At 41.4% G+C, this 25,333-nt stretch overlaps 1 protein-coding gene across 2 annotated transcripts in view; it reads left to right on the plus strand.

Moving 5' to 3' along the window:
- LRP5 (LDL receptor related protein 5) overlaps nt 1–25,333 on the plus strand; it is a 145,413-nt gene that overhangs the window by 89,261 nt on the left and 30,819 nt on the right. For both annotated transcript variants that reach the window (XM_063398289.1, XM_063398290.1), the window contains exons 8-9: nt 23,000–23,216; nt 24,666–24,955. In XM_063398289.1, the coding sequence (XP_063254359.1) occupies nt 23,000–23,216; nt 24,666–24,955 (507 nt within the window). The remainder of the gene's footprint in view (nt 1–22,999; nt 23,217–24,665; nt 24,956–25,333) is intronic.

Raw genomic sequence — 25,333 nt, forward strand, 5'->3', positions numbered from 1 at the left:
AGCAACATGAAGCAGGACCTGGACTAGAATCACAGAAATGTGTCTTTGATAAAATGCAAGTGAAATACTTGTCATCAGCATTAAAAAGAGAAATTTTTGGGGTTGTTTGCACAGTTCCCGCAAAAATAATGTCAACTTGAGCAAATTTTCAACACCCAGCTTGTCACTGCCTGGACAGCTTGTGTACAAACCACTGCAGCTGGGAAATCTCATGCCTGTGAATTTAGACTTAGATTGGAAGTTATTCTTGAAGGTTGTGCTGTGCTTTGAAAATTTCTGCTGGTCTAAACTAGAAAAAAAAAAGTACCAGAAATGTACATTGCCCTGCTGAATTCCTACTTAAAAATGGCATTAAAAAACCAGCTGAAGGTGTGACATTACCTTAGTGATTCAGAAATGTTGGGCGCAGAAGAATGAGCAATTAGTGCCAGATTCCTTGGGGAATCTTGGAGGTGACAGAGGTCAGAACCAGAACTTTGTGAAGATTCTCCCAGGGGAATAATTGCAAGACTCCCGGGTTTGGAGTTTTGTTTTGTTGTTCTTTTTCTTATAGGCTGGTTGTGTTTAGCAGAGGTTTAATGAGGTCCAGCCTTGGATTTGTTCCCCTAGGGAGATACTGTATTTTGCAGCAACCTATTAGAGCGTCTTGTGAGGCAGTGAAATATAAGTACTTCCCATTTAGAGAAGGATTGAAGTTTCTACCGCCTGGTTCTACAAAGCTGAAGAGCTCTTATGAAGAGCAGTGATGTTCCCTGCTTAACTTTACAGTTTGTTAAATTAGGTGAGCTGCTGGGAGACGGTCAGATTTGGGACTCAGGCCAGGTCTAGGAGGTGGGAGGGTGAGGAGTGTGGAAGAAGTCATGTCCATCAGCCTGTGCAAGGGCCAGGAAGGTCATTTGGTCAGGGCACTTGTGTTGTCCTGAGAGCACCATCACCCCTCCTTCCTTCAGTAAGAGATGTTCCTCTGCTAGTGGGTGTTTCTGGCACAGCTGCACTGGGGAAATTTTCCAGCGTCAAGTAGATCCCTGGGGGACAAAAGTAGGTGGTACTTGCACTGACTTGCTGCAAGACCTTTGGCTGAGTGTTTCAGCATCTTGTGCCCCTGCAGTGGAAGAAGGTTAGTGTTTTCCAGCTTGTTAAAGCCTTAATAATTTAAGGTTTATGAAATGCTACATAAATACAAACTTGCTGTTGCCAGCAAATGAGATTTAAGGCATCTTTGCAGACTGCCGCAGTCTCTCCTTTGGCCTCTGCTCTTTCTTCTGTATGGTTTATGCTTTTAATGTCCTGATCTTCTGAATCCACCTTTGAGGATTCAGCAGCAGACCAAATGTCAAAATTGTTCTTGGTAGAAGCATTTGCCTTTTGCTTCTGTCATGGCCATGCAGGCAAGAAAAGCAACATCATCTTCTCCTTGTCTTTGACATTTTGTAGTCATGCTGTTATGGGATGTGGGCCTGTGCACTTTGTATGGTGCTTATGCATGAACGGGGTTTCCTTTTGGTGTGAACCCAACACCCTTGGGACTGTTCTACCTCATCTGTCACCTGTTGGTTCCCTCTGGAGACAGTCCACAGGGAGGAAGAATCCCATGTGTTCCACAGAACCAGTGCACCTGATGTCATCCCTGTGTGGTCAAGAGCTTCTCATCCATGGTTTTGTTGTCTTCTACTTCTGAGATCTACAAGACAGCTATCCTTTTTTTATTCCTTCCCTTCATTTTCATAGTTATCAATCACCTGTCGATTGTGTTACAATGTATGAAAATCAGTGCTGGCTGTTACCATTTTTAAGAACACAGTAAAAGTGGTATCAGTCTGTGCCTTCATTATGTGTTTCCTGGCTTTTGAAAGTTTGGATTTGTGATTATGATAACGCAGCCAGTAGCCCAGGACGGCTTTGTCAGTGTAAAGTTAAAGCTGGTGTTGTTGGTGGTTATCCCATCTTGACAAAGAAGTTGAAAACATGTAACAAACAATTCTCAAAAGATTGCCAGTGAGCTTTGGGAGGGGGAAGATGGATGAGGTCAAAGATAATTTGCTGCTATAGATTGATAATAAAACACAAATCATTTAGTGATGGAGCAGCAGACAGACTTCTTAAATGTGTCGGATAAGTCTTGTCTCCAAAGTGGAGCGGGATACCTCATGCTATGAGTTAATTTCTTTTTCTCCAGATTAAACTTGGTTCAAATGCACATTCTTTTGTGCCAAAACAAGCATTTGTGGGAGAGGATGAAGAGGCCCTTTGCATCTGTACACTGTTAACCTCTGACAGGTTTATGTCAGCACATGAGACTCAGTTTATTCCAGTAACATCCGGGTCCATGCTCATCTTTGAGTTCTTGAACAAGAAATCCGTTGGTGAATCAACTTGAGAACTGCTGTCTTTTTCAGCCTTGGTGATTTAAAGTAAATTGACATGACTTCTCCATTAGACAGCCCAGCAAAGAGTGAAATGACGTTCATTTCCATAAGTTCTCAGGTATTTTCTGCTTTGGAGAGGTGAGTACTAGACAAGCTAAAAGCATCTTGCTTGTCAGCTTCTCACCCTGGTATCTCTCCAAATAAGTGAGTTGAAGATTTCACCCGAGCTTTTTGCAATTACTTCTGTGTCCACGTTGTAGTTTCTTTTGACAGCTCCTTAGGGAACCAGTGGAGTAGGCAGTGCCAGCTGTTCATGGTCATGGGGTAAAGAAGAGTCTCACGTGTTGAGTATAGAGTTGGAACTCTGACATAGACATTAAAATACAGGCAGTGGAAAGTCATGGGGAGTCTCGTATCTGTGATCAAACCAGCTTTAGCTTCCTTTTTGAGAGGAATTTCCTCTAAGTATCTAATAGTTCACTGCATAGCAGCTGCATAGTCCAAGCATTCACAAAATTTGAAATATTTTTTGTGTGGAAATGGCCAATTCTTTTATAAAAAGAATCGAGGTTGGATGTACTGAACAAATTCACCACAGATAGTCTTTGAGTAAATTAGCTCATTTTTTTTTTTACTCATAATTGACATGAAATTGGGAAATGTAAACACTGTCATCCTAGTCAGGAAACTGTGTTATCCTTAATATAAACAAACAAACCAACCTTCCCTATATCCAGAGAAACTTCTCATACGATAAGCCATCAAGTCTAAATACAGTCCCAGATTTAAACAGGAAACTGATATTTTTGTAGTCACAGTGGCTGCCTCCTCCCATGTCCTCATGCTCAAAACCCCCATTTCCAAGAGATGTGTAGAATGCTTGTTAAAAATGCTATTCTCTTAACTCAACTGGATATCTAGGGATAAAAATTCCATTGTTTTGGTCTGTTTTGGTGCTCTTTATTTCAGCCTTGTTTAATAAAACCAGGGGAAGAAGTTCTCCATGAGGCTGTAACTCTGCTGACACATAGGGTTCTCTGCAGCATCCCTGTGACCTGGCTTGTCATCCTTGCTGCCAGTGAGCTGGGAACTGAGGCTCAGACGTGGCCTTAAACCATTTTCTGTAGCAGGTAAAACCCGATGTGTTCAGCTGGGGCTGTCACAGTGCCAGGCACACAGTGCCAGAGGACTGGAGGGTGTCTGTCTGTCCTTACCCTCTGCTCCAGAGAGGTGCTGTGCCACTTCACCATGGTCACTTGGGTCATGGGAGAGTGATTCTGTTGAGTCTTGTCACCCAGCAGTGCTGTGAGGTTTTACTCAGATGGTGTTTGCGTTCCCTGAATAAATGAGCAGTTGCAGGAGCTTTCTTTGCGAGTGACTATAGGGTGTGTACTGCTCACTGGGTCAGAGGAAGAGGCCAGCTTTCTCACACCACCTGTGAGTACAGAGTTCTGGCACCCAGAGGCATCCAAGTTCTCCATGTGTTGTCTGTGAGCCCTCTTCCTTCCACAGTTCTGCAGTGTATCTGACTGTGGTGCTGAGAGGTCTGTAAAAGTGCCTTTTCTACCAGACCTGGAGTGTTGTCACACCATTGCTCTCTCTTCCTTCTACTTTCACCCTCATAATTTCTTTCCACTAGAATATTATAAGTAACTAAACTGGTCAAAACTTAGTATTGAATAAATATGAGGAGACAAAGCTATACCCCAAGCAGATCTGTTCTGAAAAGGAGGCTCTAGAGGCCACAAAGTATTCTGAAAAGGTCTTCTCCCCTAGTAAGTGGCAGGCACTATAATTTTAAAAGATTCTCATGTTAAAAGTAAATGTTTAAATGACACTAAGAGGAATTTGTGAAGCTGAAATGATAAAAGTCCCTGCAGCTGGGAAGCAAGCCTCAGTTTAGCAAGATAGATTCATTTTCCAAGCTTTTGTACAGTAAGACCTGGTACATAGTTAGGCTTAAATTTACATGGAGTGAACTGTGTCAGAAACTTCATTTAATGGTGAGTTTGTTTTTATTTCTCAGAACTGTTATCTCTGTCTTGGGTACTAAGTACTTGACCCTGGAGATTAGCAGTGAGATATTGTTTTTCTATATTGTGGAGATGCAGTTTCATTTTTACCTCTGGCATAAATGCCTAATTTCAAGATTAAATAATTGCAGTAATTTGTACATTGACTTTGGGCTGCTGAAGGGAGAAAATAGTAGTGCTGTAGTTTTGTGGTCTCAGCATTTGAAATAAGGAGTAACAGGAACCATACATATTCCTTTGCTTAATTTTTTGTATTCCTTTAAAAACATGTTCAGCCAACCCTTCCCTTCAACTTCATCCTTTCTACCCTCTTATCCACTGTCTGTCAAGGATGTAAAACTTATATCCTTATTTTTGGTAGTTCCTGTGTGGTTTTTTTAAAAATGTGTGTGTGGAGTGTCAGTCTGGGGCAGCAGTGGCTCCTGTGACTTCACTAATGCTGCATCAACCATCCATGTCAACTACAGCAGCGTGTGGTGGTGTCCTGACTGTTTTCTTGCATGCAACGTGGGGGTAACTGATAGCTTTCTGTACAAAGTGTTTGGATCCATGGATGGAAAGAACTGAGAGGCTAAGCACTGTAGTTTGTCAGTGGAAAATTGACCTCTAGTTAGCCTCCCCCTTCTTCTAAGTATACACTCTGTTTTGTTTGATAGTGGAAATCTAATCCTTTGGGAAGCACAAATTCCTATAACAGCTCTGATATGTATAAATAAACCCATATTCCTCATTACAAACAACATCAAAGCAATCACAGTATGGATTAAAATACACAACCCACCCTCCTCCATACTAATATGCAGCAATGCAGAGTTCAAATGAAGCCATTAGCAGTATCTCCAAGTATTTGGCAAAAGCAACCACACTTGTGTAGCTACAGGCGATGAAAGTCCCTACTACAAAAAGGAGGGACAGGGGGAGTAGCCTGCATTGATCTAATTAGTCAATGAAGCACAAAGAATGTAAAATCTCATTATATATCACCAGGGAAATTTGGCTTGAGAAGTAAAGAATATGAAACTGATTTGTCCATGGGTGGGTTGTTCGTGTCTTTGAGTCTTCCAACAGGAAACGGGATTTCTGCAAACATATTAGAAACACGCACGTGCACATACATGCACACACAAAGAAATATATATATGTGTGGATACATAGGCACAGGCATGCATATAGCCAGGTCCTGAAACCTCTCGGCCCTTGCTCAAGGTGTGTTTTTATGAGAAACTTCATGACAGGGAGAAATTGAAGGCTTTTTTAAAAATTTGGATTCCTGGTGCCAGTCACGGCCTGAAAACACAGTGTGTGGGTGTTCCAGTGTTACTAAACACAGACCCAGGGTTTGTCCCATTGCCCCAGGCAGTGCAGCTCATGCGTGTAACAGCTCTTCTTCCTGAAGATCTGCTTAAAAGTGGGGACTTAAAATGACTTTTTGTAGCTTGCTTTTTGCTCTTATCTTTGAAGCCTTTCAGGGATTCATGTTACATTTTTGGAATTTCTCTGAAACCCAGAGTACTTAAAACATTTATATTTCAATGTAGGCCAAATTTCCATCCCAGCCACTGTCTCCCAAGAGCTGAAGATAAAAGTAAAGTGCCAAATAAAAATTACAACACATTCTCCCCCACCAAAAAAAAATCTAAAACCAGCAAAAACAACCTCAAAAAACCACAAACCTAGCACAAAACACAAACAGCCACCCACAAAGCCCCAAAGCTAAATAGCTAAATAGACAAAACAAAAGGGGAGAGGAAGACACACAAGCACTGAAATGAAGAGACTAGTTCAATCTTGCAGGTGGCCAGTAGCAGGAACAAAGGACAAAGTCATCCTACTTCTTCCTCACAGAGTAAAAGAGAACGTTTGTGAGTCTCCAGAAGTTTGTAGAATCAGGAGGGAGGCATTTGTGGAAAATGAGTGTTAACACAGCAGGTGAAATTAGTGATTCAGCTCTTGATTGCTTATTTTTTAATAAGTATTTAATGTTGGTTGTGTTCCAGCTGCATTCTGCTCTGCCCAAACCAGACCAGTAGGCCACTTTTTTGTTGGCCACTTTTGCATCTGTTCTGCTGAATCTGTTTTGCCCTGGTTCTGCTTTGCTCCTTTGCCTTGAGCTCTGCTGCGACAAAAGTTCCCTACCAAATTCATCTTTACTCTGGTTGAAAGTGTAATGTGGATCGTGGTCATATCAGCAGTGACTTGATGAAGAGAAGAAAGATCTTGTGACCCTCGGCAGTCAAGATGAGCACTGTCAGATCCCACAGTTCAGACTGGGTGTTGCATGCAGTAATCTGGCAAAAAGCTCTTCCTTTCTCCCCAAAACAAGAAGCACGTATCACTGGTCCCTCTCAGATACTGCAAACCATCCAGGTCCCATCTTGAGCTGTTTCTGACCAGTGACCACAACTTGCCATGTTCGAATAGAGTCTAAAAACAGCAAAACTTTGTATTTAAGTCCAGATCTGCACAAAGAAAAAGTGTGCATCTACAGTGCTGACAGTGGCAGTGAACTACCCAGGAGCTATTGATGCTTCACAGCTACTTTGGGAATTCTCTGCTCTGTGGGGAAGAACACACTGGGACACAGAGCAGCTGCAGTGCAAGGTATTTTCTGTTTTCTGGAACTGAATCCCTGGTCGCCATTGCCCTGTGCCTACCCCCAGATTGTTTGTTTCTGAATGTACAAGTCTGCTTCCTCTCTCCAGGTGATTGGAATTACAGTTGAAAGAGTGCTGGTTTTTCAGTCTGTGTCAGAGTAGAAGTCTCTTGGGTGGTCTTTGGCTTGCAGCTCCCCATTGGCATTGTTCCATCTGCAGTGGGGAAGGCACTGGGAGATGCTGCATAAGGGAAACGGATGAATTGATGTATAGAAATTAATGACTTTCACCAAATTATAAAGAAATAAAAATAAAACATGAGCGGACTATAAACCAGGTGTGCAGGTGGACATCCAAGGACCAGGTTTTTGATGAGGCAAGTCTCGTCCCTGAAACACACCCTTTCATTCTGTGCTTTCCAGTGAGTGGGCCAGCAGCTGTAAAGCCAGGAGTGCTGTGCAAGGTATGAGATTAAAAGGATAGCTGGAGCTAAAGCAGGAATGCTGAGCCCTTTTTGGAACAGGAGTAGAATGCTTCACAAGTGTGAGGGCCCTGCCCTTTGAGCCAAAGTCTAAATCTAACTTTAGAAAAGAAGTTGGATATTTGTGTTCATTTGCAGGCCTGAAAACTTGGTGGAGATTATCATGAATATAAAAAACACTGGCAGTTACTCAGGTTGCTAAATAAGAAATTACTTAAGTACCATGCAGGGTTGGCAGAGGTCTGAGGTAAAGGGTAGAGGGGGTATCTCCACAGCCCAGTCATGTTCTAACTGGTATTGGGAGCTTAATATCTAGACCCCTGCAGGTGGGACGTTTACCAAGACACACACCTCAGCCATGGTTCTCTAGAGCTGGACTTGACCCTTGAGTAAGAGGCTGGAGGGAATGGTTTATACTCATGAGCTGTGAATGCAGCACAGTGTCTCATTCTGAGTATCTGCTGTGCTTTTGCAGCAGACTTCTTAAATGAAAAGACAGAAGGTAGTTAAAACAGACTGTCTAGCCTTTTTATGAGCTGCTTTGTTTTAAAGTTGGCTGGAGGAGTGAGTGGAATATTAGCTGTGGTATGTTGAGGTAGACTGCATCTTGACCACACAGCCAAAAAAGGGTGTTTGAATACTTAGTACTGTTCACAAAGAAAAGACAGTGACTGCAACACCAAAATCAGATGTTACACTTCTTTTTTTGTTGTTGTTTATTCCACTGTAAAAAGTAACCTCTTAGGGGAGAAGCATTTTTGCATTGTCCACGTGTGTATGCTTAGAGGAGGTGCACGAGCCTGCTGACACTGGGGGAAATCAGCAGTGCCATGAGCAGGGCTCTGGGAGCCACGGAAACCGTGGCCTTTGGTTAGGAAGCGCTCCCCTGTCCCTGTCTTGTGCTTCTTCAATAATTCAAATGACAAGGCAGCTAAGTCATTTGCTTTCATTAACCACAAGCTCTAGGAAGAACAAATTTAAAGCATGCACTTTCCTAAAGTTAATGTAGAATAAGAGGATAATAATGTATCTGAGAAGTATTTGTTAACTAGTAGTGTGTTCTCTTGGTATATCAAAAGCTGGGTCTGATACCCATGTCTCAATCTATGATCACAAGAGTTTCCTGAACCCATGTAGTACTGAGTGAGAGAAATATATTTGTTTTTCTCTTTGGTAACAGTCTGTTGTTGCCAAGAGGTTTTTTCATTACTATGTCAAAATAACTTTTAGATCCAGGACATCCTTGGTGTAAAGTCTCCTGCCGGTCTGACACGTGGCATGCAGGTTTGCCCAAATACAACAATTCCTCAGAACTTCCAAATGTGTTACAGTGAGGTTTTTTAATTGAATGAAAACACATAGATATGACAAAAAGTCTTCTGTAATCTGTCATCACAGATACTGCAGATGCTCTTCCTCTTCTATTACTAAATATTTCATCAAGTGTATGAAAAGGTGTGGGGCTATGAAGAGAAACAATATTTCAGGAGTGGGTTGTCACCTATTTTTACTTCGGAATATGCTTACAAAGACTATCTGGAAAGATGCAGGTTTAGGCTACATATGGGAGACTTTCCTCTAGGGGGGTGGTAATTACCTCTAGAAAGCAAAACCAGACAGAAATTTTACATTGTTAATTATACATAAGTTTTAAACAGCGATTGGAAATATATCTGAAACCTAACTTTACCCTGTAAAGCTAAATTCTGAAGTACTTTTATTTTAATCTGGAAAAGAAATTAACAGTTTTGTAACTTGCCACAGTGTAGCTTTTTTCCCTTAATCTAATTATATCAATCTTTAAAAAAAAAAAAAAGCTTTTTTTTTTCTCTTATGGTTATGTTTGAGACTTACTAACATAATTGTGCCAAAACCAGGGTTGAAGTTTCTTGTTTTATGTTATAAAACATAAGCAACAGCGTTGCTCTTTTCAGAGCTGGCAGATTGTCTGTTCACAATGGATTCCATATGTGCTGGAGACCACAACGTGAGGGGATTTTCAGAGTACAAGTTGAGTGCAAATAGTGGAGGTGGGAAGCACTCATCTCCTTGTTTTTTAGTTTAAAAGGGCTTTATTAAACAGCAGTCACACAGAATCCCAGAATGGCTGATGCAGGAAGGACCCTCTGGAGGTCATGTCCAGCCCCCCCGCTCAAGCAGGGTCACCTAGGACTGGTTGCCCAGACCACAAAACTTCTGAGTATCTCCAAGGATGGAGGCTCCACAGCCTCCTGGGCAACCTGTGCTGTGGCTTGGTCAGTCTCACAGGGAAAAAGGGATTTCCTGATGTTCAGAGGGTGTCACTGGGTTTGAGTCTGAGTTCATTGCTGTTGGTGATGTCACTGGGTGCTACTGAAAAGTGCTGTGGCTCTGCATTTTTTATTCCTTTCCTGCAGGTATTTACATACGTTCATGAGATCTCCCCTTGATCCTTCTCCAGGCTAAACAGACACATCTCCTTCAGCTTTTTTTTTCATAAGAAAGATGTTAATCATCTTTGTAGCCTTTTGCAGCACTCACACCAGTACATCCCCATCTTTTTGTGCTGACGAGCATGGAACTGGACACACACACTTTACTCCAGGGGAAACCTCTTCCTGCTGAGCAGAGGAGGATTGCCTCCCTTGGCCTGCTGGCAGCACTCCTGCTGATGCAGCCCAGGTTACCTGCACCTTCCGTGCACAAGGGCACACACTCAGCTGGGTCTCCACCAGGGCCCCCAGACCCTTCTCTGCCGAGCTGCTTTCCAGCTGGGTGGCACCCAGCATGTGCAGGTGCCTTGGCATTGTGCCTCCCTCCGTGCGGGATATTTTGGTACAGTCTGTGTAGATAGTCACTGACCTTGCCACAGAAAAGGCTAAATGAAAAAGTGGTGTTATGTGGGCCTCAAGTTCTGCAGGAATGCTTTGCTTGAGGGTAATCAAGTGACCTGTATTTGTAAGATGTAGTGTGCATTACACCCACAAAAATAAATGAATGGCCAGTAGACGTAGTTCTTTACCATATTTCTGTCATTTTAAGCAGTTTCCACCTTTCAATTATTTTGAAAGTCTGAAACTGGAATGCAAGAGAAGAATGTGCTGCTCCTGTGTTTCAAAGTGGCTCAGTCTTAGGTTGCCTTGCTTAATCTGGATTTTATTCACACAGCACTGTAGCTGAGAGAGGACAGGACAAGTTTCAGGTCTTAGACTGAATCAAATTCTTAGTCTGTCTGGCTGTACATCCACAGAAAGGCATGTGCTGGCAGAGGAGGAAATGAGAACGAGCTGCAAAGTTTGATGGGTAGGAAAGGTTCTTGAACTGACTCTTGAACTGGCTGAAAATGCTCATGGAGTTGCTGAGTTATTGTGTAATAAATTTATAACCTCAGCTGTGTTAAGAGAGGCAAACGAGCATCTTAAACCTTTACTGCTGGCTTCAGTCTTCTCAAGTGGAGCCAAGCATCCACCTGGGGAAAAGAAGACTTAACACTTCTTCTAGATACCTGTGGAACAACTCTGGCTTTGGTAGCTTTCAATCCAAAGCAAGAGGAGAATCAAATGTAAGAACTTTTTCCTAGGCATGTCAAATAGTGTTGCGGTGGTAACAATAAGATCCAGGAGAACCAGTTTCTTGTGTTCACATACCCCTTCAAGAGGCAAGCAAAGAGAGCTGGAAGTCTTCATATGCATTTCTAGAGGTACTAACTTGGGAAGAAATAATACTGTTTGAATTACCATACTTCAGTTTTTCTTGGCTGAAAAATGCTAAGATTCCTTTTTCTTTTTACACAAAAGTATTTTCAGGAAACATTCTTTGATTATGTAACTGTTTTCACAGAAACATCTTTTAAACTAATTTTCCAGTAAAATGTGATTTCTAATATTGGGTATATGACTGCTGAGGAGGCTTCTGTGAATACCCTTGCAACATCTTTCATTTCTGCCATTCTAAGCTGAGAATAGACTTGTCTCTAATTCCTTAAGAAATGACAAAAAACTTTGCATTACCTTCATTCTGTGTTGCTGAGATGAACTTCTTGGTTTTTGGGGGGGGATTTAGGGGGGTTTTGGGTTTTGTTTTGTATTTTCTTTTTTTTGTTTAAGCCTTAGTTCAGGATTTCAGGAATTTCATGCAGAATTTTAGAATTTTTTGTGTGTTCTTATAGGCAGCTTAGCAGTGGTTCCTCAAAGCTTTTTTACTGTTGTCAGAAGGTCCATCAGTTTTAAATAAAGCTTAAGCATGTGTTTCTGATTAATTGAAAACTTTCTGTACAAGTATTGAAAAGTTGACTGATAACATGGGTGCAGATAGTTTTGTTTCATTTAGAGTATGTGATTTTATACTGCTTAAAAAAAAAAAGCAGCAGCAGTGTTATGCCATATATTCCTTAAGATAATGACATGAACAACTGCAGTGGTAGGGTTATGTCTTTATGTTCCAACCCTTAACATTCTATGATTTTGTGTTACTTTAACAGATGAAAGTTGCATCCAGGCTGGATGCTGTTGTGCTCACTGCTGCATATGGATATCGTATTTGGTGGAGTCCCTTCAAACCCTGGAGTATTGGACAGCATTGGCTTGGCCTTTTCACCTCTTATTTCTCTGTCTGTTGAATGTGTTATGAACCAGAAATGTCATGTCCATTCTAGATACAAACTCTGTCTGCTGTTAATGTGGGACACAGATCTGGGTTGGCATGAATCAGTTCGAGCTCTCTCTTGCACTTGAGAGTTGTATTGTTTGAGGAGGCATTTGTAAGCCCTCAGCAAGGAGCAGTGGTGTTGCTGGGGATCTCCTGTGATGCCTCTCCTTCCTTTAAGAGCCTGAGTACTGCTAAAATCATATTTGACCTCAGGGGCATTGAGGATTCCGATTTGGAGATTCTTCCCCTCCTAATTAGTATCAGGAGGTAGGAAATATTTTCATCAGATGATCATTTGTAGCCTTTTTTCCTAAGTCAACTTTACTTCTTGTTCCTTTCTATTAAGTTACTGACTTAGAACTTTAAAAGGGCATGTGGGCTGAGGCCAAAGTCCATCTGCTCCTGATTTCTAACTCCAACAGTGAACCAAACCAGGTGTCTATAGAAGAAGAGAAGCTGGGTGTACATATGCTATTTAGATATTTAGATATTTCATCTTTCAATTATTTTTAAGCTCAGAGGCTTTCCTTTGACATGGCAGGGCAACAACTGATCCATATACTTTGGGTGCCTGGGAGATACAAGTTGAGTCATCAGCATTTCTGCCTTTACCTACATTAAAATACATTGTTAGAGAGAGTGTGTTTGTGGCTCAGACCAAATTCCCTTATTTTTTTCATCTACTACTCCATCACTCTTGCCTGAGCTGCCATGGGAGCAGCTGCTTGTTACCTACAGAAAGAGCTCCTTTGGAAATAAATATCCTTGAAAAAACGAGCCCTCCAATCCAAAACAGTGAAAATGTAGTTACTGATGTTTCATTGTCCTTCTCTTGTAAATCCAGTCTCCTGTAGTAGCAGGTTTTCAGTTGTGCTGCCCTTCAGGGAGAGAAATAGTGCCATTAGTTAATTATTTTTAAAATGTAGATTTCCCATCCCCACATCTTTAAAACTGAATCCTGGTTTTCTGCTGAAGTCTTTTAGACTTGGAAGCATCATGTTGCAGTTTCTGGTAAGATGAGGTTTTACCCTAGTCCAGTGTTTGCACAATCGGGAATACAGGGCAGAAAGACAAATCTTGAAAGGTAAGAAGGTTGAATCATTGCCTCCTCTTCAAGTTCAGGGTGAAAAAGCTGTGCTCTTTTTCCTGTTATTAGGGTCCTCACCTTTCATGCATAACAAATAATGTGAGAGCAAGTGTGACATTTTGGACTTCAGTTATTCAGAGAGAAAGTCATTAGTTGGCAGATTACAGGTGAGATTGGTGCTGGGTCAGTTTTCACTGTGTGGCTTTGCAGACATACCCCGTGGGTGACTGTCGTGTGCACAGGTTGTGTTTTGCCCCTTTTATCTGGGATTAAGTGTTGTCAGATAATGTTGGTTTCACATTAAATATGAGCTTTTGGGGCCTTTGCATAGGATTAAGAGAGCACAAGCTTTATGATTTGTTTCCAATTTAATGTCAGCCCTCCAAGGTAAGGTTGTCAACTATGTAACCTGTTAGTCGTCAATTATTTACTGTTTTATTGTTACACAAGTTCTTCACATCAGTACGTGAAGGCAGTCCCGGCCCTTCCTGTCTCATAGTGTGCTCCTGCCCTGGCCATAACAGTCTGTGCAGCCATATGGAAAAACAGAGCAGGGAACTGATCCCTCTGAAAAACAACCAGCCAAAAAGGTTTAGATTTCTCAGTCTGATACATTTGCTGCCACACAAGTAGTTGTGCTGGCATGGCAAGGAGGTGTCAGTGTGAGCAGGGGAGTGAGGGGCTGGAGGTGGAGTGGCATCTGCTTGAACTGGACTGAGCAGCACTGCCTGCAAATTCCAAACTGTGCTCTGAAAGATGTGTTATTTTGTCTCTTTTCTTTGGTATTGAGAAGCAGTTTGAACAGACAAGACAAGGTTCAGAAAAGAGGAAAAAAATATATCTGTTTCATGCATACATAGAAATAATGTTTGGAGAGGTGGCATGACTTACTTGAGGGTACACACTGGGATCTCTCTTTATCCAATATTCGAGCTGTAAAACCAAATCATCTTCTTGATACCTGAGTTAACTGCTCAACTTCAACTAGAAGGACTCTTAGGTACTGTTCTTTTGGAGTAGAACTCTTAAGTGTGACCTTGGACCAGCCTGATAAAGGCAGAGAAGCAGCTTGCAAGTTGCAATTGCCTGTAGCTGACTGCCTGAAGACGTTGTGCATGTCTGCTCTTCTCTTACCAGTAGAGACTAACCACACCTCTTTTATTTACTTTCGTAGGGATGCAGGGAATCATGCCCCAAAAATTTGTCTTGTAAGCTAAAAGGACATCCTAAATTTCAACTAAACTTTTGACTCCACTGTTTCTGTTGGTTTGATCTGGGAAGCTCTTCATGAACAACCTTACTTGGATTTACTGTCAGGAGCCTCAGGGAGTTCAAGAACCCACCTCAGGGTGGGTCAGTTAGATTATACAACTGTGACAGCTGCATGAAAAATGTAACATTCTGGGTAATTCATGTGATGGGCTGATGAAGAGAGAGCAATGTAATGGAGCATCTTCCTGTGTTACATTTACCCACCAGAGACTGGTGTGTTTTGGCTGCAGGAGCAGTGGCACCCTCCCTGTGTGACAGCACAGAACACATTCTGTACCACAGTCATCACAGACAGGACCTTCAGCTGTGCAGGACTTGGTTTCCTGTACGGACCCTTGTGGGTTGAGCTTCAGAACATCCTCTAAGGGTCTATCCTGCCAGGCTTGGCAATAAGGAAGGTAGCTTTCTTTTGAAAATAGATCAAGATTGTGCTGGCTATAACTTAAATGTTTTGTCTTTTTAACCATTTGCAGGGACTGGAGATCATCTGTTAAGGACATTTTTTCCATAAACTCTCTGAATGCCACTTTGCAGAACTTACTTATATTAATAGTGTCTCAAATAGATACGATTGATAGTGTTGCATATCCCAAGTGACAGTGGAGTCCAGGCTCTTATCAAGTCAGGACGCCTTGGCATTATCTGTTCTTTTGGGAGATGCATTTTTGCTGTCAGAGGGCTTGTGTGTGTCAGAGGCACCTGGGCTAGTTCTGCAGGAGGTGGGATTGAAGTTGTGTTAGCACAGGGTTAGCCTGGCCTCTGTGCAGCTGTAGGTACTCCAGCTGACTGTGGACAACCTGGTTTGGGTTTCTGTGCATGGCTTTTACTTCTGCTTCGTTGACATGCACCCTACATGGTGGTATGTAAGACTGGATTGACTGGATTAGTCTATTGTGATATAGTTTTTATAAGTGGTACAAATAGAAGGAAATCATTAGCATTTGTTGTTTACTTGTGCCAGGAAGCTTCATGAGATGAGGAATGGAATGAATGTTTGTAAATGCATACAGGAGTCCCATACTGCCTCCCTCCAAGATGGCATTGCATGCCCACTGCCTTTGGTTGTGTTTGTATTGGATTAATATTTCATGCCTCCCTCAACAGAATTTTTTAATGAGAGAACTTTGATTCAGCTTCTGAGGAATAACAAAGGAAGGTACAGGAGGCCTGGCCGATAGGTTGTTACATGAGGATAAAAGCATCCATTCTTCCACGTTTGGTGCCATAAATGGACATGTCAGCTAATCTAGGGTCTATTCTTTAACCTTTGGCTTCCAGTGGAATTTCTGTGCATGACACTTGTGGCGACTTAGAGCATGAGGGGTTCATTGCTGAGCTCTTTGAAGCACTGTACGTGCCTAGCACGGTATGAAGAGGGTGTGAAGAGCTACAAGTGACTTCGGGTAATTGCACTGTGGTGAGGCTGAGAAAAAGGGTCTGTTATGATTCTCCAGGGCCATGCTAAGAAGTTGAGTTCTGAGCAAGAGATCCCACTGTGCTGGACAAAACACCAGGAGCTGAATCTCTGTGGACAGAGGCTGACTGCAGGAGACCTTGCATTGTCAGGCCTTGGGAGGGGGGCATGACTCGAGCAGTGTTTCTCAATCAATTGTTCGGGAACTTCTCATTGTCTGTGACATAAAAGATTATTTTTGAAAAAAACACTAAATTCCACATGTTTTTGGATAAGGAAACAAAAAGGATTAAAATAGCAGTAGTACATACTACATTTGTCTTACTTTATATTTTGTTACAAGTTAATGTTAAGTGTGGTAACATTGGACAGGAGGCAGGTTTTTTCTTTGGAAAGATTGACCAGTATTGGTGCCACTTTCTACACCAAGATCTATTGTAGCTGCTGTTTTTGGCTTCCTTTTGACTTTTTAAGAAATTCCAGTTGGCTGCTGAAATTGCTGATTTGTTTTTTGGACTCAAAAGTTTAGCACAATTTTTTTTTCATATCAATATCATTGCTTTTCTTTTAATGTCTTTCCTTCATGTCGTCCATATACATTATAAAGGTTCTTGCAGTCCCAATATCACTAGCAGAAGAACAACATGGTAAATATTTACACGATGTGCTATTTCCACAGACTTCTAGTGGTCTATTGAGTTGAGAAAATGTTTGAATTTGGAAAGGAGAGAAGATCTTACATGATTATTCCAGTCCCTTAGAAGTATTGGGAAATCATGAGAGAAGTGGGGAAAAATTAAGATACATGAATTTTAAAAATATTCCTGTAAAAAGTTTAAATTCCTCTCCACCTTTCCCAGACTGGTTATCTAGAAGTTGGAAAGGCATGTTGTTTTCATAATGGGTGTTAGCTAAATTTCAGAGTTGTTATATGTGCCTTTAAACTCACAGTGGTCAGAATTTGAGAATGAAAAAGTATTTACAGAAGGTAAAATTTCCCTCAGGTGCATTAAATAACCAACTTCTACCTAGAAATAAAACTGGAATACTAATTCAGTAGTTTCTGCATGCTTTAGGGTCTAGCCACCAGTTGCCATAAATTATTTTTGTGTTTAACTTTTCCCCCTTTTAAGTAGTTTTGAAGTATGTGATTGTGCTCCTGCTTAGCAGAGGTAAGTTACAGAATTGACCAGCTGCACCCTTAATCCTCTGATATCCTGTAAGCAGAAAAAAGTTCTGGAAATGCCAGGCTGATGTAAATCATGGAGAACATTAGCTACTCCTAGAAGAGGCTTATAAAACATAAGCAGGTTCAAAATCACAATCATGTTAACACAGCCTTTCCAACAAGAAAAAATTCATCCATCTATCACTGTCTGTTAGAGCCTATTTCATGTGCTTGTATTTTGGAAGGTCTGTCTGAAAATGCAATACTCTCTGTGGAACTGAAAAAATGTTGTGAAGTCCTTAGAGAATGGTAGGTGTGATCGTGATTTTGGTATGGAAAAATACGAACAGATCAACACTGCAAATAAATAACTGCTTCACATGGTGATAAAATGAGCACCATGTGAGGATAAGGATAAGAATATGTTCTGTTTATATTATTCCCAAAGAAAGTGGTGGATCACCATAAACTCCCACTTTTTATCCTGTAGATTTATATTCTGTTGCATTTGTCATCTTTGTAGGTGGTTGAGTTGGTTTATGGGTTATTAACAAGTCACTACTTAGCTGTCTTGCATGAATTTATAAGTGTAGATTTCATTTTGAATGAGACAGAACAAAGTGATAAAGAAAATATGTTGGAGTCATTGCCTTTGGAGCAAAGTTTTAGAGTATTCTGTCAAGAAGCTGACATTGCTGGATAGTAGAGAATTTTGTTTGTAAGACTGTCAGAAAAATGTTTGAGTGTGGGCTCTTTTACCAATGGCTATAATTTGGTATTTCACACCACCTGCTTCTCTTTGCCTGTCTAAGGACTGGCACATCTGCCCTGGCAGCCATAGAAGCCACCACCACAGCTTCAAGAGAGAGCCAAGCACCAGGGATGGTTTGCTACCACTGCTCTGGGAGACTGGAAAGTTAATTCTGAAGGGAGATTGTAAAAGAAAAAAAAAAGGAGTATTGACATTCAATTATCCTCTTAAGAATTTTCTTTGCTGAGTGTCTCAAAGGGGTTTTTGTATTATAAGTAAAAATATGGCCCATCTGTGTAGCCCTAGAGAAGTATGTTGTGATGTTGTGCCTTCAGCAAGGTGAAATGACATGTTCTTCAGTGAGAAATGAGGAATGTCTCTTAGAAGGAGACATAAAGGAAAAGAATGAGAGAAGAGGGTGGTGATGGGTCACTACGTGTATCTGCAAGCAACAAATTCACAGTTCAACAGGGATGTTGCACTCACAGTATTGTAGAGATTGATTCTCTGTGTTCTCTTGGTTCATAGCTTGCTCTGAGTGTAGGTGGGTGGTGATAGTTTGGAACTGCGACCAACCAAGCAATGTAAGAATTCAGAAAATAATGGTATAGGTGTATGCCATCATCAAAACTTGTCTGAAAGAAGAGCCACAAGAGTACATGTAGGACTAATCCATGAAATGTAGTAGTAGAAACCTGATGAATGTTGTTCATGAGGCAGCTTCTACCAAGTAGCTAAAATATTGTCAAGGGTGACTGAACTATGGACAATGATGAGGAACTGCTTTACAAATTCTTGAGTATACTCAAGTGTTTGAGGCAACAGTTTGCTGAGAGACTTAGCCTATCCTTGTGAAAAATTACCAGATATGTCTGTTTTCTATCCATCTCTTCATTTTGATATACGAGTTCTGGTACTGTTTGGTTGAATGTTATTCCCTTTTCTGATTGCCAGTATCTGCCAATACATATCTGACATTAAGCCCCTTCAGACATTTAAAAAAAATGGTATTTGCTTTTATCCCCAAGCATTGATGAAAGGTGGCTGTGTTTCAGCAGTTGGAAATATTAATGAATGGCTTATACTCAGCTGAATATAGACTGTGGTATAAACTGCTCACAGCTGCTTCACTCTTCCCTTTTCGGGGCAGGCTTCTTTAACCGTTGGAGTTTTCTATGTCATTCTTTGTCTTTTTCTTTCCCTGACGACTTTCCTGTTTTCTTTTCCATGCTGCCTACCTGATCTGTCTCACAAGTTCTTTCTTGAGCCAGAGAAGGCTGAGTGTGTTCACTTGAAGCGCCATTTCAGAGTCTGCTGGTGGGAATCCTTAGAAGCCATTCAGAGAAGGGTTGAGGTTGGAAGGGGCCTCTGGAGCTCAGCTGCTCCGGCCCCTGCTCAAGCAGGGTCAGCTGGAGATGGCTGCTCGGGGCCATGACCAGATCACTTTTGAGTAGCTCCAGTGGTGGAGACTCCACAACCTCCTTGAGCAACCTGTTCCAGTTCTCAGTCACCCTCACAGCAGAAGAGTAGCTTTCCACAAATGTGCAAGACTGACAGAGCTACAAGCCCACCACACAAGTCTCCTGAATGTGCCAGTCATTTCGTTTTATTGTTGCCAACCTGCTATGTCTGTTCATGTAGTGATTTATCTCAGCCCAAGAATAGATTTTTGTTTGACTACATCTTTGTCTTTAGCAATCGAATAAATTTTGTTTTATCTTAGTGACTGAAATATAGGGGTAAGGTCTTAGAGGTCTCTTTGTTGTTCTGTCAAAAGATGTCCTGTATCTATGCTGAATAGCTATTTTTTTCATAGATGCACCTGAAATACAGCTTGACTACATGAATCATGCTGATGTGTAGAATTTAATTGCATTGTTTTACTTTAATCTTCTTCAAAGAGCCAAGAGCTTTTGAGTGTTATATTTAGAAATATTTGTAAAACCGTTTTGCATACATTGCAGCAGCATCTAAAAAAAAAAAAAGAATTACACCTTACCATCTTCTCGTGTTTTTTGTGTAATTCAGTTCATTAAGGCGTTTGATGTTGATTTCACTTTGCCCACAACAGATTTTAGCTGAGCTTGGCAATGCCTCATTAGGAGATTTGTCATTGAAGTCTTGAGACTAATCAGGGGCTTTCAGTGTGTGACGCTGTTCAAGGGGAGCTTTCAGTGTTTCGTGTGTAAAGCACAACACATTTAGTGTTTCATTTATCCTTTGAGATCCATTTATCACTTACAGAGAGTGAAAGAAAACCCTGAGTAGAAAAAGGCCTATTCTAGTCAATTTGTGCTAAATTATAAGGATTGCACCTTAAAGTCTTCCCTTTTGTCTGCAGTCAGCAGATCTTAGCTGTCAGATATTAAAAGATGAGTTAATATGGTATTTTATTATCTTCTCTTGTCTTCCCTCCATGTTGTATACATGTACTTTATAAAGGTTCTTGAAGTCCCAAAATCACCAGTAGAAGAAGAACATGGTAAATGTTTACATGATGTGCCATCTCCACAGCCTTTTAGTGGTCTGTTGAGTTGAGAAGATGTTTGAATTTGGAAAGGAGAGGGTAAAGATCATACGGGATTATTCCAGTCCCTTTGAAGAAATGAGAAGAGCTGAATTAATGACAGGAGTTGTGCTTTTGGCCATATTGTGAGGCCTGTTTGTACATTTTTGCTTTGAATCCTTGTGGTTTTGTTTGATATGCTAGAGTGGAGCTGTGTCTCTGGGAAGGTGGATGACAGCAAAATTTGAAGTAAAGACTGTGCTCATGTGCCTGTATTGACCTGCATGTGACGCCTCCCTGTTGAAGCTTTGCCCTGGCTCCTTCTGTAAGATCATCTAGGGAGTTACCATTCCCTGCTTGTTGCCATGAAGTAACTACTTCTTTGAGGGCTTGATTGCTCTCAGCTCACAAAAATCCCCCTACTCAGAGCTGCCCTTTCTGCATCCAAGGGAAGCCTGCTTGGATTTGTAGTTATTCCTCCCGTAGTATTTGGGAGGAATATTTGGGAGAGGGAGACAGCAAGCATTTATTCCATCATTTTTTTAGCCAAAGTATAAGCTATTAAACATTTTACTGCTGTCTGATTCCACATTTTGGACCTCCATTCCTGCTATGTTGAGCAGCTTTATAATTTGGGAGTGCTGCAGTGAAGTCCCACCACTAAGGTCTCTCTTCTCTTCCCCAGGCTGAGCAACACCAACTCCCTCAGCCCTTCTTTGTAGCAGAAGTCTTCCAGCCTCCTGATGATTTTTGTGGCCCTCCTCTGATGATTTTTGTGGCCCTCCTCTGAACTGGCTCTCAGTCTTTCTTATACTGGGACCCCAGATCTGGCTGCAGCACTCCAGGTGGGGCCTTGCCACAGCAGAGTAGAGGGGAAGAATCACCTCTCTCTACTGCTGGCCATGCTGCTTTGGATCCAGACCAGGATATGGGTGACTTTGCGGGCTGTGAGCACACATGGCTGGCCTGTGGAGATTTTTTCACCCACCAGCATGCCATCATCTTCTGCAGGGCTGCTTTCAATCCCATCATACCCCAGCCTGGATCAATACCAGGGTTTGCCTGACCCAGGTGCAGCATCTTGCACTTGGCCTTGTTGAACCTCATGAGATTCCTGAAGTTCAACAGCTTGGTGTTGTCTGCGACATCCACAGATGTGCATGGGTTTCAATAAATGTGTCGGCATCCTTGAATTCAGTCTTCTCTTGTACATTTTAGTCAGCAGCTCTGGTGTTTGAATTACACCTCTACTGTCCGCTTCTGTAAAAGTAGATGGAAATGTGGAATTTTCATCCTCATCCTGCTGTGCACTGTTGCAAGGGAAATGGTGTCCTGTTTACTTAGTGTGGCACCAGTTTGGCTCCAGCACCTGAGTATGTGTGACGAACTTTTGAACCTGCAGTATTGCCTGTGGGGCTGATAGTGTTCTAAATAAGTGAGCATTTGGGGTTTGCCTGGACATGATGTAATGACATAATTGCAGAACCATTTGGCTTTTAACCACCGATACAGCTTTTTCTATTTTTTTGATGTACTCTATTTAGCTTAACAAAATAAAAAGGTATTAATATTTGGTCTCTGCTACTCCATCAAGTAGTAGAAGAATCGTAAGTTGATGGGCTGATACAAAGCTCCCTTGAAACTTAGTTTGCAGGAATGCCAGTGTTATTTTTAACTGTCTCCAGCAGGAGGCTTTTTGTCTGGAAAGAGTCCAGAGGTGTACATTGTAGCCTCTGTTCAAATTCACATCTGTTATAGCGATGATTTTCGTGCACGGCATAGGTGGGTGCAGCTGTAGCAGTAGCTGACTGCTCACCTCTGCTGTTTGGCTGGTGGCAGCTGGAAGATCCAGTGCATGTATCTCATGTGGGTTGGCTTTGGTGAGATGCCAGATGCCCACCAAAACAGCTCTGTCACCCCAGTCCCCAGCAGGACGGGGTGAGAAAATGGAATGAAAGGCTGTGGATCAAGACAAGGACAGGGAGAGATCACTCAGCAGTTAGTGTCATAGACAAAACAGGCTCAGCTTGGGGAAATTACTTTCATTTATGGCCAGTCAAATCAAAATGCATATTGTTTTCATAAATCTGTGGAGTATTGTAAGGTTTTAAAGTGGAGATTTAATTTTTAAATTTATTTGGATATCTACTGTGTGTGCATGAATGTACTGAAATTCACATGCTAGTTTAGAAAGATGTGGTAATTGTTATTGACCATGTTAAATTAATTTTAGGTGCTTCTGCTGTTTACTATATATGAACAGAGCCTTACAACTCTATTAAATTGTGGTAAAAGTGATGATGGTTGATTTTGACTGCCCACATTTAGGCATTTAATGGTTTAATATTACACTACATTAGAGTTACACATATTTGTAATAAAAATTAAATATTGCTCAAACACTTAGACAGTTAAAAGTTAGATCCTTAAATCACAAGAAAATAGAAGCACCGCGTGGTGAAGGGAGCATAATCACATACAAGTTACAGGTTTAGTATGAGTCTGAATAAACACTTTACAAATAATAGCAAAGAGGAGGCTACTTAAAATTTCAGTCACAGATCATGAAAAGGACATGCTGCAAATTTCAAGAGGTTATTGCATAGCAGTAGCTGTTCAAAACACAATTGATAATGCCATTTTAATTGGACCCACATAAGAGAAGATTATTTTTTGCCTTTTTTTTTTGGACATCCCACAGGTCATAAATGTTGATGGAACAATGAGGAAAACCCTCTTAGAAGACAAGCTTCCACATATATTTGGGTTCACACTGCTGGGGGACTACATCTACTGGACTGACTGGCAGAGACGAAGCATCGAGAGAGTTCACAAGATCAAGGCCAGCAGAGACATCATTATTGATCAGCTGCCAGATTTAATGGGCCTGAAGGCAACAAGTGTCACCAAAGTGTTTGGTAAGCATGGGCAGCATAACACAGGGTCCTAGGAGTCTTTATAGGGCCTTGCTTTCATTAAGCATCTGTTGATTACTTGTAATGAGAATAACTCTGATCTGTTGGGTTTGAAAGGAAAATGGCACCTATTGTTTCTAAAGCTGGGAAAATACAGGGTTGCAAAAGAAGCTGCTTCCAGGTTTCAGCAACATAAATCTTCCACAGCTTTGACTACACTCTTTGAATTTTTATGAGGATTTTATTCCTCTATGCTGCAGGGATCATTATTCTCACAGAAATGCTCTATTTCTTGCTGCTCTTCCCTTCCAGAGCAAAGTCCCTTGATGTTCAGTTAGCAGAATGCTTTTCACTGTTTCACCATTACAACGTTGCCCCAAAGCATGTGGCACTTACATTTTACTTCTTAATACCTCAGTTGTACCTAAATCTTAACAACTAAAACTTTTCCTTAGCAAAGTATCAGCAGCTGGCTCTCCATGTGCTTCCACTGCATCTCTGAAAGGTGCAGCCAGTGTTTCAGGTCCTCTGCTGGCACTGTGCAGCAAGTGTGCCACAGAACCTCCTGGCTTCAGTACACCACAGATTTTCCAACTACCTGGAACACTGGAATTTGGGCATAGCAATAAACAGATTCATTAGTCAGCTGTTAATATTAGTGAGAAGAGTCGCAGAGGAGTAATGGCATCAGTATGAAGTATGTATGCCCGAAGAAAGGGAAAATGAAAAGAACCCTGGTTGAGACTGATCTTTGAGAATTTTTGTGTGTGTGTGTGTGTGTGTGTGGTAACAGTCTTAAATACCTAAATCCTTGGTTCCAGCAGATGGAGAGAGGCACTCATTTATATGTTGATCCTTACTTTCCCCCACATATTCCATCCCCATCACATGAGAAAATAAGTGTGAGATTGTGGTGATCTTGTTGGAACTGCTTCTGCTAATGAATCTTCTCAGCTTTAAATTAAACAGGTGGGAAAGAACTGCGATTATCCAGCTCTTTTCGCACCCTTTTGTATCACTGAACATTTGTAGAAGCTGGTGGTTTCAAAGAGATACAAAGATGGAGTACTTGGTGAAAAGTAGCTAATTAGTTATCTGTCTCCAGTGGATGAATTTAATCTTTGGGGAGACAAGAAACATCTCTTTGTAGATGATATTTGTACAATAGGAGGGATAGGTCCAGCTTTGTAATCCTGGGTGGACAGAAAGAATCCACTTGGAGTGTCTTTTTTTCTTTTTAAATTCTCTGCTGACAACCCACAGTGTTAACTTATTTTGGAAAATTATACTGTATTTTTGCTGAGCCTCCTGTGCTCCCCTTTCCCTTTTACCTTCACAATGCACTAATATGTGTTTTGTTTTAGTTGTTGTTTTTTTGATTTTTTTAAGGAACTAATTCAGTACACTAATATCTGTTCTGGTTTGTTGTTTTGTTTATTTATTTTTTTTAAGGAACTAATTCATGCGCAGAGAACAATGGAGGCTGCAGCCATCTGTGTTTCTTTACACCCCAGGAGGCCAGGTGTGCCTGTCCCATTGGCCTTGAGCTCTTGAGTGACATGAAGACTTGCATCATTCCTGAAGCCTTCTTAGTTTTCACAAGCAGAGCAGCAATTCATAGGATTTCCCTTGAAACCAATAATAATGATGTTGCTATTCCTCTTACTGGAGTCAAGGAAGCATCTGCTCTGGATTTTGATGTCTCTGATAACAGAATCTATTGGACTGATGTTAGTTTGAAGGTATTACTGACGTGTGAATTCCTTGACTATAAAGCCACAGAGCAGTTCCTTTGATCTAACAAAGGTCTCTGTTACATGATCTGTCCTGCAGTTGCCAGTGTTGTCATTGAATTGCGTCCAAGGAGACCCTTGGAGATGAAGACAGTTGCATTGCTGAGTGCACAGTAGGGTGACAGGCATCTTCCTGCTTCAAATAAAAACCCAGAGTGGCGTCTGCTCATACCAAATGCCTCAGTCTTGGATGCTGGATGTGTTGCATCCATATATGTATCTGTTGTAGGAAAGCTGATTTTATGTCAGAGTAGAGTGATTTAAACATTGAGCTCAGCAGCCCCCTGAGTTTTCTGTCCTCTTCCAGTTTTGACTTGAAAGGCAATT

This window comes from Prinia subflava, chromosome 5, assembly GCF_021018805.1.
Source record: "Prinia subflava isolate CZ2003 ecotype Zambia chromosome 5, Cam_Psub_1.2, whole genome shotgun sequence".
NCBI classification, from domain to species: Eukaryota; Metazoa; Chordata; class Aves; order Passeriformes; family Cisticolidae; genus Prinia; species Prinia subflava.